At 46.6% G+C, this 17,481-nt stretch overlaps 1 protein-coding gene across 3 annotated transcripts in view; it reads left to right on the forward strand.

The window, feature by feature from the left end:
* Nucleotides 1-17,146, forward strand: part of ATPCL (ATP-citrate synthase) — a 67,567-nt gene extending 50,421 nt beyond the window's left edge. For all 3 annotated transcript variants that reach the window (XM_077657445.1, XM_077657446.1, XM_077657447.1), the window contains exons 16-20: nucleotides 1,161-1,466; nucleotides 4,689-4,832; nucleotides 7,362-7,475; nucleotides 8,485-8,644; nucleotides 15,423-17,146. In XM_077657445.1, the coding sequence (XP_077513571.1) occupies nucleotides 1,161-1,466; nucleotides 4,689-4,832; nucleotides 7,362-7,475; nucleotides 8,485-8,644; nucleotides 15,423-15,526 (828 nt within the window). In that variant the 3' untranslated portion in view covers nucleotides 15,527-17,146. The remainder of the gene's footprint in view (nucleotides 1-1,160; nucleotides 1,467-4,688; nucleotides 4,833-7,361; nucleotides 7,476-8,484; nucleotides 8,645-15,422) is intronic.
* Nucleotides 17,147-17,481: the final 335 nt, after the last annotated feature.

Consider the following 17,481-nt stretch of genomic DNA (forward strand, 5'->3'; position numbering starts at 1 on the left):
TGCTTCCTCGGTGTTGGCTTTCATGCTAGGCCTAGCAACTAGAGCTGAAATCTGCACCGCAATCAGCGATACGCACTCTGCTGTGGCTTATGCATAAATAATGGTATCCGTTTTGCCTGTCATCAAAATAGCAGTTGTTGCCTGTCGTACGACAGAGAATTTAGGGTTGCTGTGCATTTTGCATGTGTATGCTAACTTCTTTCGAAATGCACCATCATTTTCTTCCTTGTTCGCCATGTCTGTGAAGCGTTGTGCCTCCCACGCTGCCTCTCTCGGAATAGATGAGCTCCGCGAACTGTGGCTAGCGTTCAAGTTTGTGCGGCAGATGACATTTAAGAACGGTACGAATTAGAAACCATGTGGGCGCTATGTGCTGACTCATGGAGGATGTGAACTTCGCCATTACAAGGCTCCTTTTAACTTGAATTTCGTTTGTTTGAGCAAGTTTTTGGTTTCCCTTGCAGTTTTAATTAACGAGGTTCCACTGTACACGTTTATGGCGGCTTGGGCATTGGCGGCGAGTGCGAATGAGGTGCGAAAAATCGAGCAGTCAGCTGCGTTAAAATTTTCAGGCGCTCTTATACACTGGCTCTTTTTTTGTGTTGCGGTGCCACAAAAAAGTCCTAATAATCGAGCATGTCCAAAAAATTGGGGGCCCGAATGTTTGGTTAACTATATAAATGCATGAGACGTGAGATGTGACACAACAGAATAGGGCAGGTGTGCAGCTGTGCTTGGGCAACTTCGATTAATCCATCTTGCTTGGCCTTCCATACCTCATTTCAGGCAACTGCAGGACACTGATTCATTATAAAGAAAAGAGCTGTGTTAAAATTTTTGCTACATATATGTGCGACATTGATTCATGGTAGACAAGCAAAGTTTGTTGAAAATAGCGACTTTTTAAAAATTCTGCTAGCTAGAAAAAATAAAGCTGCCATTCCAGTCATACATGACTGAGACCCTGGGCCTAGCAGTACTGCATGCAGCTGATTCTGCAAAATTCACTCGAGTGCTGCTCGGGAATGAATGTTGGGAATGGGCAACATTTGTCCATAAGTTCAGATAGACAAGAAAGCACTGAATAACGATAAGCACTGAATAGAAAACACTGTTTACAAACTCTTTGACTCCCTGTAAAACCAGTGATGTGCATGCAGGAACTAGGCCTGATTCGCAAGCCAGCATCCTTCATGACGAGCATCTGCGATGAGCGGGGCCAGGAGCTCCTGTACGCGGGCATCCCCATTACAACGGTCATTGAAAAGGAGCTTGGCATTGGCGGGGTCCTCAGCCTGCTGTGGTTCCAGCGGCGGCTGCCCCAGTATGCCTGCAAGTTCCTCGAGATGGTGCTCATGGTGACAGCCGACCACGGGCCGGCTGTCTCGGGTGCCCACAACACCATCGTGTGTGCCCGCGCTGGCAAGGACCTAATCTCTTCCCTCGTCTCGGGACTGCTGACTATTGTGAGCCCCCTTCCTTCTTCCTGCTGTGCCAGTCAGTCAAGGAGCATGCAGTGATGGCATCTGGCGATACTATCGGCCTCTGTTTAAACCGCCTGCACATCATGCTTGAAGGGAGGCAGTTGTACCCTAAGTTCTGGCTCCCGTCTGTGCTGCTGCGTGCTTACACCAAGTTTCCACTGTTTAGTGTGAGAGCACTAAATTGCAAAATGTATAAAAAATTTGATTTTAGAAAACCAGAAATTTTAGAATCTGTAGATTTGCTGTCTATAAGGTCTTAATTATATCCCGAAAAATTTTGCCTGGAAACAGCCCAGAAGCAGCCCAGAAGCACCGTTTTAAAACGATTGTGACCATTGAGACAAGCCTGTGGCCTGTAGCCATATCGCTGCTGTTTGGTGGATGCTAATGAATAATTACTCCCTTATTATAAATTTACTCCACATTGTTTGATTCCCCTAGAACATTGCAGCATCATTCTCACTTCAAGTTGTTGATCAATTTGTTTTGCCCTGCCTCTGATTTACTGGCTGTACTATTACAATTCAGACATGGCAGTAATTGAATTCGTAATTTAATTACTCGTTCAGATAATTTGTAATGTAATGACTTTCCTGGTTGCAGTTTAGTTACTTTGCGGCTCCAGTTTTCCAGCATAAGTAATTACTTTCAAAATTACTTCCATTAAAATGCACCGCTACTTTCTGCTGGCAAAGCTTTGGCCTCTCCTGCGCCTGGTTGGATGCCTGGAAAGCAAGAACGACACATGGCAAGAATTGCGCAAGACAGTGCCTCCGAGGCTGCTGGGCTGCTCTGCTCTCGGTTCATTTCCCATGGGTATTGGATGGGCAAGTGGGAGTTGTTGGGATTCACACAGGTAGCATGGCCGGGGTTGGAGCAGGAAAACTGAGGCCAGCGACAGGCAGGAAAGAACTTAACACAGGGTATTTACACCTTGTTAGAATTGAGACATGGTGGTCGGAGACGGAGAATACAGCCTGCTTCCTTTCTCGGGAGTCTTGTCGCACACACTGCTAACACAGCGTTGCTGTCTGGTGGCTGCGGCGTCTGCCTTGCAGCCTGGTCCCCACCCTTTGTCAGCACTTGCGTGCAGCTGGCGCCAAGGCCCCAGCTTGAGTTGAGCAGGTTTCCGGAACGTCTGCTTTGAAGCCGGCTATCGGCGGCATCATCAAGAACGATAGCAGAGTAGCATGCTAGGTCCTTTCTTCGTTAGGCCTCTTCTCCCGAACCAGCAGTTCGCGTGGAGACGGGATGGCTGTGCAGGGGGTGAGGGATGTTTCTGAAACGACGCAGACACGTGGTTTCACCACGAGTGCAAAGGATCGGGGCACTGTCACAGTGTTGCCGTTGAGGGCAAAAGAGGGGAGCAAACAGCGTCCTGTCCCTAAAGCGGAGGTGCCATGCAGTCTTGCCAGAGCCTTGCACAAGTAGCAGTAGTAATGGGCTTTAGTGGTAGAAAACTCAACACGGGCTGTATTCTGTAACGATGCATTCCATTTTACTTTTCATTTGGCCGTGATGATGCAGCAGCAGATTGGAAAGCAGACGGCCAATCACAGACACAGCGGCACTACAGCTAGCCAGCCTCCTGCTGCTGCTGTTGCAGCCAGTCCAGCTGAGCCACGAGCAATACTAATTCACCTCACTAATTCATCTGTGCCCAGTTTGTTTTCAGAGACGGGATTAGCGGCGCTAAAGCTTGTCAAGTGTGCGGAATGTGTCATGCTCAGTCATTTGTGGGCGTTGGCACCGGTGCGCCATGTGCTCGAAACTCGTTTATGTAAGTTGCATAATGGTCATGTTTCTGTTAGGGCCACCGTGAAGTCTTCTTTGATGCCCTACGTCGATGGGAGCAGCAACCAATTGCAGAAGAGAAAATGGAAAGTAGATCATTACGGAATACTGCCCCAGAGTGCACATTTTCCGAGCATCCCCCAAGCAGCAAGATGCAAGGCTGTTGCTTGGGGGTGCCAAAGGGGCAGGTGGCGCATGTCTGCACTGAGGCACTCCTAAGGGTACGTCGACTAAGGGCACAGTGGTGCTTAGTTCTGCTCGTTGCCACGAGGCATGACAGGGAACTGGCGGGAATGCACGTGGTGTGAACGTCACCAAGCGCAGGCTGTGAGTGTTCAGCTATGCTTGTTTCATTTGTTCTGGTGTGATCTGTAATGGCCCCGTGCTAGATGACAGAGGGATGGGGCAGTAGTTGTTTGGGACAGAATTTGGCAGGAAGACCAAGGAGTGCATGCGTAGAGAGAGGTTGATTTTCTTTGTGATGTTTCTTTGTATACTTTGGTGTTTTGTATGCATGAAAGCCAAAAAATAATTTAAAAGTAATTGCATTACTTTCGAAAGTAATTGCAATGTAATGGTATTTACTTTTCCCTACCAGTAATTGGTAATGTAATTTAATTACATTTGGAAGTTTTTAGGGAAGTAATTAGTAATGTAATTGAATTAGTTTTCAAAAGCAATTTTGCCATGTATGCCTCAGTAGAGCGACTGCCCCGATTTTTAACCCTGGACCAGAGCGAATTTTTCTGCAACTGTGAAGGTTTTATAAAATCTGTCGCTTTTTTTTTTTTTCAAGCTTTACAGCTGCACTTGGGCGATGCTAATAAGTAGTTACTGCATTTACTCGCATTATGAACCCACTCCCGTAATGAGCCCACCCCCATCTTTTGTCATTGAGAACTAATTTTGTTTCAATATCTCTTAAAAAATGTGCACCTAACCTTCAGGACCTTCAGCATGTTTGCTTTAACTTGCCGCGATTGGCTGGTGACTATTACAAAACCATCTGATCGCACTTGTGATACAGCAGACGCCTTTTGAAGTTAATGATGCTAAACAGTGGTAGCAAACGAACAAGAGTGATGCGGGGATGCGACTTGCCGCCCGTGTGCTTTTGTTGATGGACGGACAGATGTGAAATTGCGACTTTTACAAAGACACTTGTCAACTTTTACCCTGCATAATGAACCTTCCCCTAAAATTTGTCAACAATTTAAAAAAAGTGGGTTCATTATGGGAGTAAATATGATACTTCCTTGAGGACTCATCTGGATGGGTGCATATTATGCCCATGGGTGGTGCTTTGTGACCAATGCACCAGCACTGAGCTTCTGTGCAAGCAGAGGATTTGATGAGCAGACAGTTCAAAAGCCATGCTGAACTGGTGGTGGTGCTGTGTGTGTGGTGCAGGGTGACCGGTTTGGGGGCGCCTTGGATGCAGCCGCGCGGCAGTTCAGCGAGGCATATGACAGCCGCCAAATCCCCATGGAATTCGTGAACAGCATGCGCAAGAAGGGCATCCTCATCATGGGCATTGGCCACCGGGTCAAGTCGGTGAGTGCTCCCCTTATAAAAATGGTCCAAAAGGTTTTCTATAGACTTCAAGACTGTTGACTTCCTATTGATTTCCTTTTGAAGTCTACTGAAATGTATGGCCATCAGAATCTGTTTATTTTAAACGATCAGTCAGTGCGTACACGTATTTGATACAGGAGGAGGTTCGAAAGCCAGTGGCTGCACAGGGGACGTCCTGGTAAAAACGTGCAAAAAATGATTTTATGCAAACAGTGGATAAAACTGAAACTGCTTACATAAAGTAATTAGTAAAACACGCAGAAATGCAACTGTAAGCGAAACATAATTTGGGTAAATGTATATAAATGCATAAATAGAGGAAAACAAATCAAGTGAGTGCACCGTATGCTCTAGCAATGAAAAAAGTTGTTTATCACGATTGAAGAAAAGTACGAAAACTACGCTTGAAAGCATAAATGTTAGGTGATTGATTTATACTAAATGCTAATTAATTCCACAAAAATGAGGTAGAGAAGTTTACCGTGAATTTACTGTAGTTAGTTACTAGGCTTCGATAGCAGGAAATTGTTTTGGCATGAGAAGAGAGTGAAACTTCGTCGTGGAAATATAATACTAGGGGTGTGCGAATATTGAAATTTTCGAATACGAGTATTCAGAAAAAATGGCTTCGAATATCGAATCGAATATCTGTTCAGTACAAAAAAAAAATTTCAGAAAATGATAAGCAAATGTTGTTGCCCTTATTTTCTCCAAAACAGTGTATGGTTTTTGCAATTAAAATAAACAAAACTAGACTGCCTCAGTACCATATAAAAAAACATGATGTGCACAGAAATGCCTACTACTTGATTAGACAGCATAACAGTATCCAAACTATAATGAGGTCATGAAAAACAAAATCCATAAAATGACGAGATTGGCAACAAAAAATAAGATGTCTAGTAAAAACTCATTCATTCGGAGTTCAAGGGACCGAAAGGAATGCCCGGTTCATCCGAAGGTCTCAATTTATAAAATTCTGTGATCCCCCAAAATAAAATAAACTCTGCCGAAAATGCGAAGATGCAGTAAGGCCTTATCGCACTAAGATCTGTAAGCCCGTGACAAGCTGCCGTTTTGGAGTGCTGGAAGCACAACACAAATGCAAGCAAGGGGCCGGGGAACACACACTGGCATTGGAACGGCGAGATGGTTTCTAAAAAGGAAAAAGAAATCACCTGCGACGCGCCAGTCGGCGTCCGAAAGCCGCGTGGAGCTGGGATTGGACTACCGGCGAATGCGCGGGCCGATATTTGCAGTTGCCTGTGGCAGCGGCGAAGCTCAGAAACCAAAACTATGTAGCCAGGCTATTTTTTGACCTAGTGACAGGGGCCTTCCGATCGTTGTCACGCCTGCCGTTACACCCACTAAAGAGGACCGCGGGTTACAATGCACCATGCAATAGGCCGAATTTTTAGAGGATCGCTTGCCCTATTGTGACAACTCTACGCGCCCCTTCAGGAGGCTCCCGGGTTGTTTTATCGGTTGTTTTATCGGAATGGAGGTGATCCTTTAGTGAACATAAAGATGAGAATGCCGAGGAAATAATGAACCATGGATGAGACGCCTAGGATGTTATGAGCCTGCAGTAAGGGTGCAGCACTGCATTAATGGTTATTGAACATAATAATTCGTTTGGCTTGATTCTGCATGTGCTGTAGCGGCAATATGTGTTGTTCTGTAGGTGTTTTCACAAGAAGAAATACAGTAGTTAATATGACAATGGATGAAAGTGTAGTACAGTGAAATGAGTGTGTAAAGTAGTTATTTCGCATTTTAATGAGTACCCTTATGCCATATGCTGTTTTTCTTGACAATAAATTCTTGATTGTCCGTACACTGTCCACAGAATTTATATTGTCTATAGAAAGTCTGTAGACTTTATTGACAAGTCTGTGGACAGACAGTATATGGTCTTTTTTTAGTCTATAGAAATTTTAGTAAGGGTTGGCCTCTACTTGGAGTGATCTGGGCTCCCCCCCCCCACATCACAATGCACGAATGGGGGCAGCTGAAAGCATGAAGTCAGGGCGCAGCAGTTGTCATGGGTGACAAAAGAGGGTCTGCTTATGCGTATAGTAATTTTCAGTTTACACCATGTGGACTGTGGGCACCAAGTTGAATGCTGTAAATAAAAGCAGCTTTAAGTACACTAGTTGGCTTATGGCACGGCCAAAGAAATGCGAAAGAAAGGAGGGTAGAAAGAGAGTCGTGCTTTTCCTGCACCTGCCCCTATGGTGGCATCTGCTCATGGAGGGCCAGGAGGACGACACTGTCGGCAAAGGGAGCAGCTGCCGATGAAGATGTGTTCTTGCCATTTAATCTTTCTGTATTTTGGATTAAAATACAGAAAATCTTAATTTGCACAGTGGCCAATTCTTGCAACTCTGTGTTATGGCAGGTGATCGGTTCCTGTAGAAAGTTTCAGTGACATGCATCCTATTGTTTATATCAGGATGCTAGTGAATGCAGTTGTGAGACTGCTCTGTGTGTGTGTGTGTGGTGCAGATAAACAACCCGGACATGAGAGTGAAGATTCTGAAGGACTACGTGAAGCGGCACTTCCCAGCAACACCGGTGCTTGACTACGCGCTGGAGGTTGAGAAGATCACCACCTCCAAGGTCAGTGGGTCCTTTAAAGGGACGCTGGACCCTGTGATGCTGTGGTCGAGTGTGCAGTGTTCTTTGGCTTACTGCTCCTGCTGACAGTTTTCATGTTATTGGCGTTTTTAATGAGATTTGCATCTGTGTATTGGAAGGTGCACTTTTGGTTGCAGAAATGTTATTCTTTCTCGAAAGAAAAAAATAATATTACAGGCAACGGACAGAGAAACGCGTGGGGAAAGGGTGATTGCATGATGAAATGATTATTAGATCTGTGCTTCATGAGCCTGCGCTGGCTGGCTAGCCTGTTGTGTATACTTGGCATAGTGTTTCGTCTCAGCACATTTGTTCTTGTGATCTTTCGTGTTAAGTCTGTTTTTTACATTTTTGCAATGGAAGAACCATTATTAATGAAATCCTAGAAGTTGATAGCTTTTCTGCAACATTTTACACGATTAAGCATTACAGAACTTATGTGTCCTTTGGCAAACTGGGGACTGCAAACAGAAAGGAATGGGAAAAAATAGCTGTAGCAAAACAAGAGTTGAGCAAATTGGTGTACATTCATCTTTGTCCGGTTACCTTCTCTGGGACCATGTAGCGCTATTGTTTCTCAAAGAAGACTCTGCCCACTATCGCGCTGTCCTTCGCTGTTCAAGTCTCCGAGTGGTTGGTGCAGTGCAAGTGGTGCAGGAAAGCTCATCTACAAAAGAGGCAGCGGAGAGGTTTGTTGTCAGGGCTCCTTAATGCGACTTTGCGGAACTCTGCTTCAAAACCCTTACTGTTACCCTGTGGCCACTTTGTGTAGGTTTACAGAAAGTGGCGCTGCCTATAGGATGGTCTGTCACCCAGTGGTTGCACCAGTCATGATGGTCATGAGTGGCACGTTGGTCTACTAACCTCAGTTTTGACCCAGTTGGGCTGCCAGGCTTGATGTATATGGTTTCACAAGTGTTAAGATTCAAGAGCTCTGGAGTGTTGTTTTTGTGCAAGCAGATCTGATTTCTCATTGCTTGGTGGTTTTCAGAAGCCCAACCTGATCCTCAACGTGGATGGTCTGATTGGTGTGGCGGTGGTGGACCTGCTGCGGAGCAGTGGCTGCTTCACACCTGAGGAGGCCCAGGACTACATAGAGATGGGTGCCCTCAATGGGCTTTTCGTCCTCGGCCGCACCATTGGCTTCATTGGTATGCACCTTCTTGCTTGACAGTACAGTTGAACCGCGATATAACGAAGTAGTACTTCTTGGAAGAAACTTCATTATATTGCGTAATTTGTTGTGCACATTCCTGAAACCTTCCTGTTTCGCTTCATTATGCTCGCGTGCATTCGTGAAGATATTACAAGCGATTTTAGAACAAATGCCAAGTAGAACGAGCGGCGAGAATAGTTCAGTAAAGCTTTCTTACCTTGAAATCTCATATCTCAAAATATCAGTTTAGTCAATTTTCTGCAAAGCAGATCCCCTCCCCACGGCACCGTGTTTATATTACCCTTCACCTCGAAGTATTTCTTCAACGAGTTGTAGAGACCTCAAAATCTTGACTGACACCTAGAGGTGAATGCCACCACTGAAAAAGTATAGCGAACTTTTAGCGTTGCTGCAGCGACTGCCACGAAGCTGGCGCCTTGACTGAATATGAACGCACGCTGTGCTGCAGAAATCTGTTCATGGCGTCAAGCAACCCGTCACATGCTCTCGCGAGCTGATGGGAACGGGACGTGCAGTCAGGAGGTGCCCACAAAATAGAGCAGAGTGCTTGGCTTGCTTTGTGCACTGTGTCATCGACCGTGTGTGCATACGCGCCGAACGCGATTTACCATCGACTGCATCCGCACTTCACATGACCGGGCTGACTGGGCCTGATGGTGTGATTCGGTTTGAGGAGGTTTAACGTCCCAAAGCGACAACGGCTATGAGGGACGCTGTAGTGGAAGGCTGCAGAAATTTTGACCACGTGGGGTTCTTAAACGTGCACCGACGTCACACTGTACTGTCGCGCTCAGTATTAACTCCTTCGTTGCCACGGGAAAAAGGACTGCTTTTCATAGGTCTCAAACATTTTTTTTTTTTGAAAAAGCATGATAGGTAAATGTTTACAAAATGCATAACAGTGATTGAAATGGAATGTGCTTTCTAGTCAAATTTATTTCAACAGAAATAGTTGTTTTAAATGTTGTGAAAAAAATAGAGAAAACAACAAAATTAAAAATGAACAATGAGTGCATTTGCATGTTAATCTCCAAAATAATTTATTAAACAAATTCTAGCAATTACAAAATGATTAAAATTCTTGTTATAACTTGGCACTAAAATGTAAAAATTATAACTCGAATACTTTTTGAGCTAGAAATTTTTTCTTTATGCTCTTTGAAAAGGCTGATTTTGGTGTGTCCTTGAAATAATTTTTGGTCTGAAAAAAAAAAAAATGTAAGTACAGTCGATCCCGGATATATCGGACTATAAGGTGATAGCGATAAAGTTCAATACATTGATAATTCGAAATATAAAATACAGTCGAGCCCGCATATAACAGCCCCACTTAAGACGCACTTTTGCTTATAACGAACGAGACCTGTGCGACCGTGAAAATATACATTATTTCAGTGGCTCAAAATCACACATATAACGAACGTCATTAAGCCGCTCACGAGATAACATGCAGCTCTCAAGCGAGCTACCCTTTCCCTGCCGACACTCCTTCCAAGATCGCCTTCCTGCCCCTCCTCGCAACCCCGCTTCCCTCTCCTCACTTCCTTGCAAATCTGTGCGTGGCCTCCGCGATCAACCATGCCGCCGCCGATCGCAGAGGCCAACGCAACTGGTTCTGCAAGGCCGGCTTCATCGACACGTCTGATGCTGAGCCTGATGCTTCGGAAGATTACCAGCCCTGCGGCGATTTATGGCAGTGTGTCATCGACTCCGACATGGGGGTCATGACATTGGTTGGAATGGTCTTATTTCTGTTGATGACAATGCTGACACTGTGGAATCGTGCACGGATGCGGGCATTGTTTCTGAAGTGCGGGATGAGAGTGCAAAGGATGATGCTTCGGAGCCAGCACCCTTAAGTGGCGCCTGTAGCAATGGGCTACATAGAGAGCCTCAGACAACTTGTCTATTCTGAGGGCTTCGGCGAAGAGCACGCTTCTGCTTTAAATAAACTGGAAACCTCCCTCACCAGATCTGCGCTGCAAATATGGACACCCATCACGAACTTTTTCGCAAAGAAAAATGTTGTGTTTGGCATGAAACTGTCTTTAAAGCTGTGGCCCACTTACTGCGAACTTCGGGATATAACGAACGGATGTCGCGTGACCCTCATGTTCGTTATAAGCGCGCTCGACTGTACGCCTGTTAGATGCTTATTTCAAAACTGCGCCCATCTCAGACAATTTCCCTGGGATCGTGACTAGTGGGAACTTACTGATTTGCTCCTCCATACTCCACAAAAAACGAAAGCACAGCTCCACGACCACCGCACTTTATTTCGCAAGAAAAAAGTCCATGAGCTTAGTTTCTTCTGCACCATGAAGTTCATTAAGCTGACCTCAAGCTTGTTGATGGTATCCAAAATAATTTATAAAAAAATCCTAGAAATTGCGAAATGATTCAAATTCTTTTTATAATTTGGCACTAAGATGTAAAAATCCAGTGCCATCCATTGTGCCACAACAGCGACAAATGACGCTGAATGTGGATGCAAGTTTAGCCGCAGTGCATGGCGCCTGGGTTTTTCGCCTGAATCTTCGCCACTGCTCGGGTCCTTTTCCTCGGTATCAATGATGTCAGCCACAATCTCATCATCAGCACGATCCGCAACGGCTTGCACATCGTCAACACTGACAAAATCTTGCACTGTTACGCCGTATGGGACGGCACCGGCGTACTCTGAGAGCTCGCGAAATGCACTGTCCAGTCATCCAGCGTTGTTGTCTTCTGTGTCTAGACGTCCATCGTCTGAAGCCACAAGTCCTGCTTTGCTTTGATAGATAGGTAGTACTTTTATTCACGTCATTTAGGAGCCTTTGCACCAGTTGCCGTCTGTAACCAACCTTAAACACTTTCACGATGCCCTGATCGAGAGGTTGAAGCTTCACCGCTGTATTTGGCGGCAGAAATTTGATGATCTGCTTCAACTGGCAGACGACATGATGGGCAGAACAGTTGTTGAGAAGACAAACCTTGCGGCTCGACTTCTCCAGTTCGGCATCCCAAGTTCGGAGTCACTCTGTGAAAAGATTGCCTGTCATCCAAGCCTTCTTATTAAATGCGTATCGATTGCCTGTCATCCAAGCCTTCTTATTAAATGCGTATCGAACCGGTAGGCCTTTCATGATTTTGAAGCAGCGTGGTGACCTGCTTTTGCCGATAACCAGTGGCCGCAGTTTGCATGACCCATCCATACTTGCAGCGAGCAAAATTGAGATGCGCACTTTGCCGTTCTTTCCACCATTGCATGCACTGCCCTTCAGGTGCAGTCTTATTTGGCAGCATTTGCCAAAACAATGCTGTCTCATCTGCGTTGAATATTTTCGATGGCGAAAAGCTATCGCAAATCTCTGGCCACTCTTCGGACAGCCACTTCTCAGTGTCTATGTTGCTGGTCGCCTCGCTTTCACCCGAGAGGGTCTTTTCAACAATGCTGTAGTGACTCTTAAAACGCTGCTGCCAACCAGTGCCACCAGTGAAGCTCTCTTCTCCGAAGGCTACAGCAAACCATTTCGCTTTCTCCATGAGCATCTGGTCGTTGACAGGGATGTTCTTGGCATGTGTCTAAAACCCATGCGTACAAAGCTTTCTCGACCTTGTTGGAGGTGACATGCTTCATAGCAGCACTCCGCTCGCACAAGCGTACTGGAGACCGAAAGCGAAACTAACAGGCCAATGTTCTGAGCTCTGTTTACGCAGTTTTGAACATTTGAACCAAAATTCGACGATGCGATATCGTCAGGGACCCTGCTACTCGATGCATCGAAAATATGTTTCCGATGCAGTAGAATCATGTGCTGCAGGGTTTTTGCGAGTGCGCACCGTCGCTGCACTGGGAGCGCCCTATGCCACAGCCTCCGTTTCAAGGGCATTTTCGCACCTCATGAGAAAATTGCAGTCTACACAGAAAACGAAACTGTAGTTTCTGAATAACACACTGGATGGTGCAGCATCTCAATACCGGCTGCATAGGAGCGCTCCGGTTCGCATAAATGGACCGGGGACAAGAAAATAAACAAACAGCTCAATGTTCCGGGCTCTGGTTGCATATATTAAGCTTTGGAAACAAAATCTGACGATGCAACATCGTCGTCGAAGTCCTTGATGATGTCTTGATGTCTTGAGCTTCAAGCTTCTGGAGTTCCTCGGACACCTGCTGACGAATGGCAGACGGCAGCCGTCGGAGCTTGCAAGCAACAGGAGAAACGGAATCCTGCACTCTGACTTTGTGCACGTAGCCACGAGCAACTCCGAGTTCCTTGGAGAAGAGATGTTCGAAGTGTGGACGTAGCTCAAGAGGTAACAGAGGCGTATCAGGTGTCATAGAAAGACATTCCAACGATGCACCTTTGATCTTCATTTGTAGAGCGGCAATGGAATCCAGGCCCAGCAGCGTTGTGCCTCCCGAGACAACGTACAACAGGATGCAGGCAGTACGATCGTGGAACTTCGCTGTGGCAACAAAATGCCCTTGGACTATAATCCGAGACTTAGAATAGTCCAATAGTTGAACTGCAGTTGATTTAAGCGGGAAACATTTAGCGAAGAATCTGTGGTATAGATCTTCAGAAATAATTGACACAGGTGAGCCGGTGTCAATCAGGAAGCAGATGAACTTGCCTTCAATCAGGACTGAGGCGAAAATTACGTTTTTTTGACTTTCAACATTGAGAATAGACGCACTGCTGGAGCCATCCGGCATCGACGATGTGTCAGCAGTATCTGCAACTTGCTGAACTTGAACAGGACGGTCGGACGACTTGCAGAGAGAGTCGAAATGGCCCACCTTGCCGCACCGACGACACTTGCGGTTGCGGGCTCGGCATGCAGGGTTGTTCGCTAGGTGAGCTGTAGAACCGCAGCGGTACCACATGCGCTCTGGTATTGCAGCAGCAAGTTGTGATGGTTGACTTTGGCACTTGCAGCAATGGGCCTGAGGTGGTGTTTGTCTCGATCCGCGCTCGCATCTCACACGATGTACTGGAGCGTCCTCCTCAGCCAATTCCCTGGCTTCCCGGGAAGCTTGCTCACACTGTCGAGCAAGGAGCATGGCGCGCGACAGAGTCAAGGAGGAGCCTTCCATGAGTAGGCGCTCATGCAGATGGCAACTTGAGGTCTTCTCCACCAGCTGGTCCCTGATCATATCGTCCGCCATGGTTCCAAACCCGCAGTCGCCGACAAGGCTGCGAAGGACAGCGACGTACTCATCGGTTGTCTCTCCTGGAGCCTGAACTCGACGGCGAAAGCGATGACGTGCGGCGATTACATTCACGGACGATTTGTAATGCTCCGACAGGATGGATATCGCCGCATCAAATTCGTCAAGGCGGGGCGCCTCGTCACTGGAGTGCGAAGCCGCAGCTGTAGGCGCTGGAGTGGACGACGGCGGCGCCAATGTATAAAAAATGCGCTGACCTTCCAGTCCGAGGCAATTCAGCAGGATGGCCTTCCGCCTGTCCGCGCCCAGAGTAGAGGCACCAGAGGCCAGCATGTAATTCCGGAACGCCAGCTCCCATTGCTCCCATGGAAGGGCAGGATGACCAGGAGTCGGCAGGAAGGGTGGTGGTGGCTGAAGGCCAGAAAAGCTCATGACGGATGGTGAGCAGGCCACGTGAAGGCCCCGAATCAAAACAGCATCCTCGTTGCCAAAATATGTTGTATCGTAGGAATGATAATTAGCAATGAAACAGTACACGTAGCATACGGTCGAGCCGATCTGTATTCTCCTACTTCGTCGTCTTCTCTCTCCCCATGCGCGCGAGTGCGTGCAGCGCACTTGCCACACTTCATCTTTATCACACTACTCGATGCATAAAAAATAAATGCTGTAGACGCGGGCGCTATCGTGGTGTACTTCATACTGAGTGCGATAGTACATAAGCGCCTTGCATTTTGCCTCCATTGAAACACAGTCGCCGCGTCCTTGGAATCCGCACTCAAGCGCGTTAACCACTCGGCCACTGTGGCGGGGCAAGATGGGTGCGAATTATATCAAATATTGTTCAAAAACGAGAACCCTTTGTTGCATAAGCTTTGCACAAGGCAACCCACTTCATGGTGCAGTCAAGAAGTCTGTTATTTTTGCCTGACGTTTGCCCAAGGGTATCGGCGTTGGTGCCACTGCTGCTTGTTCATTGGTAGCAGTAGCAACCTTCACGTTTTAATAAGTAAAAATTTTTGTAACCTAACGAAGTGCTGGAATTTGCCCAAATTTTCTTTTTATGCTTGTGAAAACTTGGTTGCACCAAAACTGCTGCTTGAAGCTACTTAATTAAATCGAGGGAAAAAATACATGCATTTCAGTGGAAGTAAGAAAACAGACTAAAAAAGTTTGTTGCCTCGCCAACTTCGTTATATCGAGGTTCATCTGTATGCAGTAACACAGCGGGCTCTCTTTGCGTTTGAGGGTGCCTTCTGATGGCCACACCTTAGGCGAGAAAGAGCATGGAGCAGAGTGGCAGGACCTGAGCGGGACTGGATGCTGAGCTTTAAATGGGCGTCTTGGTCCACCTCCACTGTGGCAATGGACAGAGCATACCAGTTTCCCTGCATTCTCCATGACATGTGGAAGCTGTCGGGAGGCTCCCGGTTCGCTTTGCAGCTGCCAGTATGCCACACACCTGAGGGCCACTCCTGCGTTGCTCAATGCCATGGCCACCAAGCTGTAGACACTAAAAGAGCGAAAGAGTGAGCTCTGCTGCAAACTGGTCAGTGCGTCGCCAACAGCCCTTCTCCTCCTCTTCCCTTTGCAGGCCACTACCTGGACCAGAAGCGGCTGAGGCAGGGCCTGTACCGTCACCCATGGGACGACATCTCTTACGTGCTGCCCGAGACTGAGGGCTACGGCAACAACTAAACCCCGGGCTCCCAGCACAACCAACCCCGGAAGCTCACAGCAGCCAGGCTTTTTCCCCAAGCCTATTTATTGCAGTCCTGCAGCCACCGTTCTCGGTTGTGTCGTGTTGTCCCCCACCCCCTTGCGGACCTGATTACGAGAACTCTGCGCTGTGTCGTTGCCTCGGCTCCAGTACGCGGGGCTCTGTGTAGTGTCGCTTCTCCCCCATCTCTCCCCATCTGGTCACATGCAGGCAGCTCCAAAGCAGCAACGTGTGGAACACTCGGGGTGCCTGTTTTGGACTCTGGCAAACAGTTTTGCAGGCCTTGAAGTGTGAAACAGTGTTGCTGCAACATGTGCGCACCAGCTGTCAGGGAGCACAATAGGGTCCCAGCAGGATTGGAAAGTTGCCAGCTCTGCTTGCCCAGTTTGGGACATCTCGCAGTATTCTGTTTGTTCTCGTCCCTGACACAAAGCATTCTCATTTTTTGTTGGCTTTTGCAAACCTTTTTTTTATTCCTACGCTTATGCTTTTATAACTTGAAGTGCCTATTTATGACAAAAAAATTACCAAAAATAAGTTGCACAACGAAAAAATACTTCTGTGGAGCCCTTTGTTGCGACCATTTTGTTTGTGCAGGTGACTGAATTTACAGCTGCTCCAATTCTTTTTTTTTTTTGTATACTTTTACTTAAGGCAGCGTTGGAAACAAGTAGCCATTCTACAAAAAACGTTGCCCAGGTGCTTGCCTACAAGGTGTTACTGCTGTTTGCATTGCGTACTGTCGCCTCAACATTCCAACCATATCACTGAAATTCTGATGCTTTCTTTACTATTGTAAAATGTCATTTTGAACATCTTTTTCTTCCTTCAGCAAAGCTAGCGGCAGACGTGAAAGACCTCACTTTTGCAACTCGGTGCATATCTTTATATTTTTGTTAATAGAGATGTTAATGTGAATGTTTTGTGAAAAAAAATATATATATATTCATTGCTCCACTGTGATCTGTGTACAGGATGGCAGCGTATTGTGTTATCAGAAGCTGGTGCCAAGAAACCATCTCTGCCAAGGATTCGTTTCTTTGGGAGGCGCAAAAAAAACAAAAGGAATGCATTTCGAGACTAAAAGGCACTATATACAGCAAAGCTAACCACAACACCAGTTTTCACAATAGCTGGCTGTCACTGGCCTCCGTAACACAACAAGGTGCTTGAGGTGCCACCAGCACTTAGACTGTGTGGCCCAGTGCTGAGAACAATGAGCTTGTTGCTCCACTGTTTGGGAGCAGCCTTGCTAGGTTTCAAATGCGATGACAATCACACTCTTGCATTGCGTGGCTGTTTTATGCGGAAGAGCGCTTTCTACCTCCCCCCAGCAGCAGCTAGGCATCTCAACTACTTCATACTTAAACAGCAGCTCCACTCTTGGTGTACCCTAGGCCAGGCACGTATGGTACCAGTGCATGCTACCACTCTTTGGCGTTTTGTCTTAGCCCTGCTGTCGGTCTGCTGGAAACAGCAAGGCCCACAAGTGGCACACGATTGCTGCTGTCCTATGGGCAGCACAGACGTGCCATTGAAACAGCTGCAGTTGGGAATAGTGTGCAGTTTTGTGACAGTGAATAAAATAATAAACTGTGGATGAATGACTGAGTTCCTCGACTATGCTCTGCTGAGGACCTTGCTTTTGCCTGCAGTTGGAATACCTGTGAAGTGCTCAGTGGCTGGTTTTCTTGTGCTGATGCTGCAGCAGCGGATTTTATTACTTCAACATAGTCCAGATGGTACAGGCTTTTATGAAAATATTGCAGCGAAGCTGGACACCTCTACCGTCCAAGGAAATTTTTGTCATTGTCGTAAGCAAAAAACACCAGGCTAAAAAACTCAAAACAGCATATCTCCTTTGAAATCAGCATTCAGCTCTGTACTCTTTTTCAATAAGAAAAACCACACCATGGATGATAAGGAACACCGC

The sequence above is a fragment of the Amblyomma americanum genome, chromosome 3, assembly GCF_052857255.1.
Source record: "Amblyomma americanum isolate KBUSLIRL-KWMA chromosome 3, ASM5285725v1, whole genome shotgun sequence".
Classification (NCBI taxonomy): Eukaryota; Metazoa; Arthropoda; class Arachnida; order Ixodida; family Ixodidae; genus Amblyomma; species Amblyomma americanum.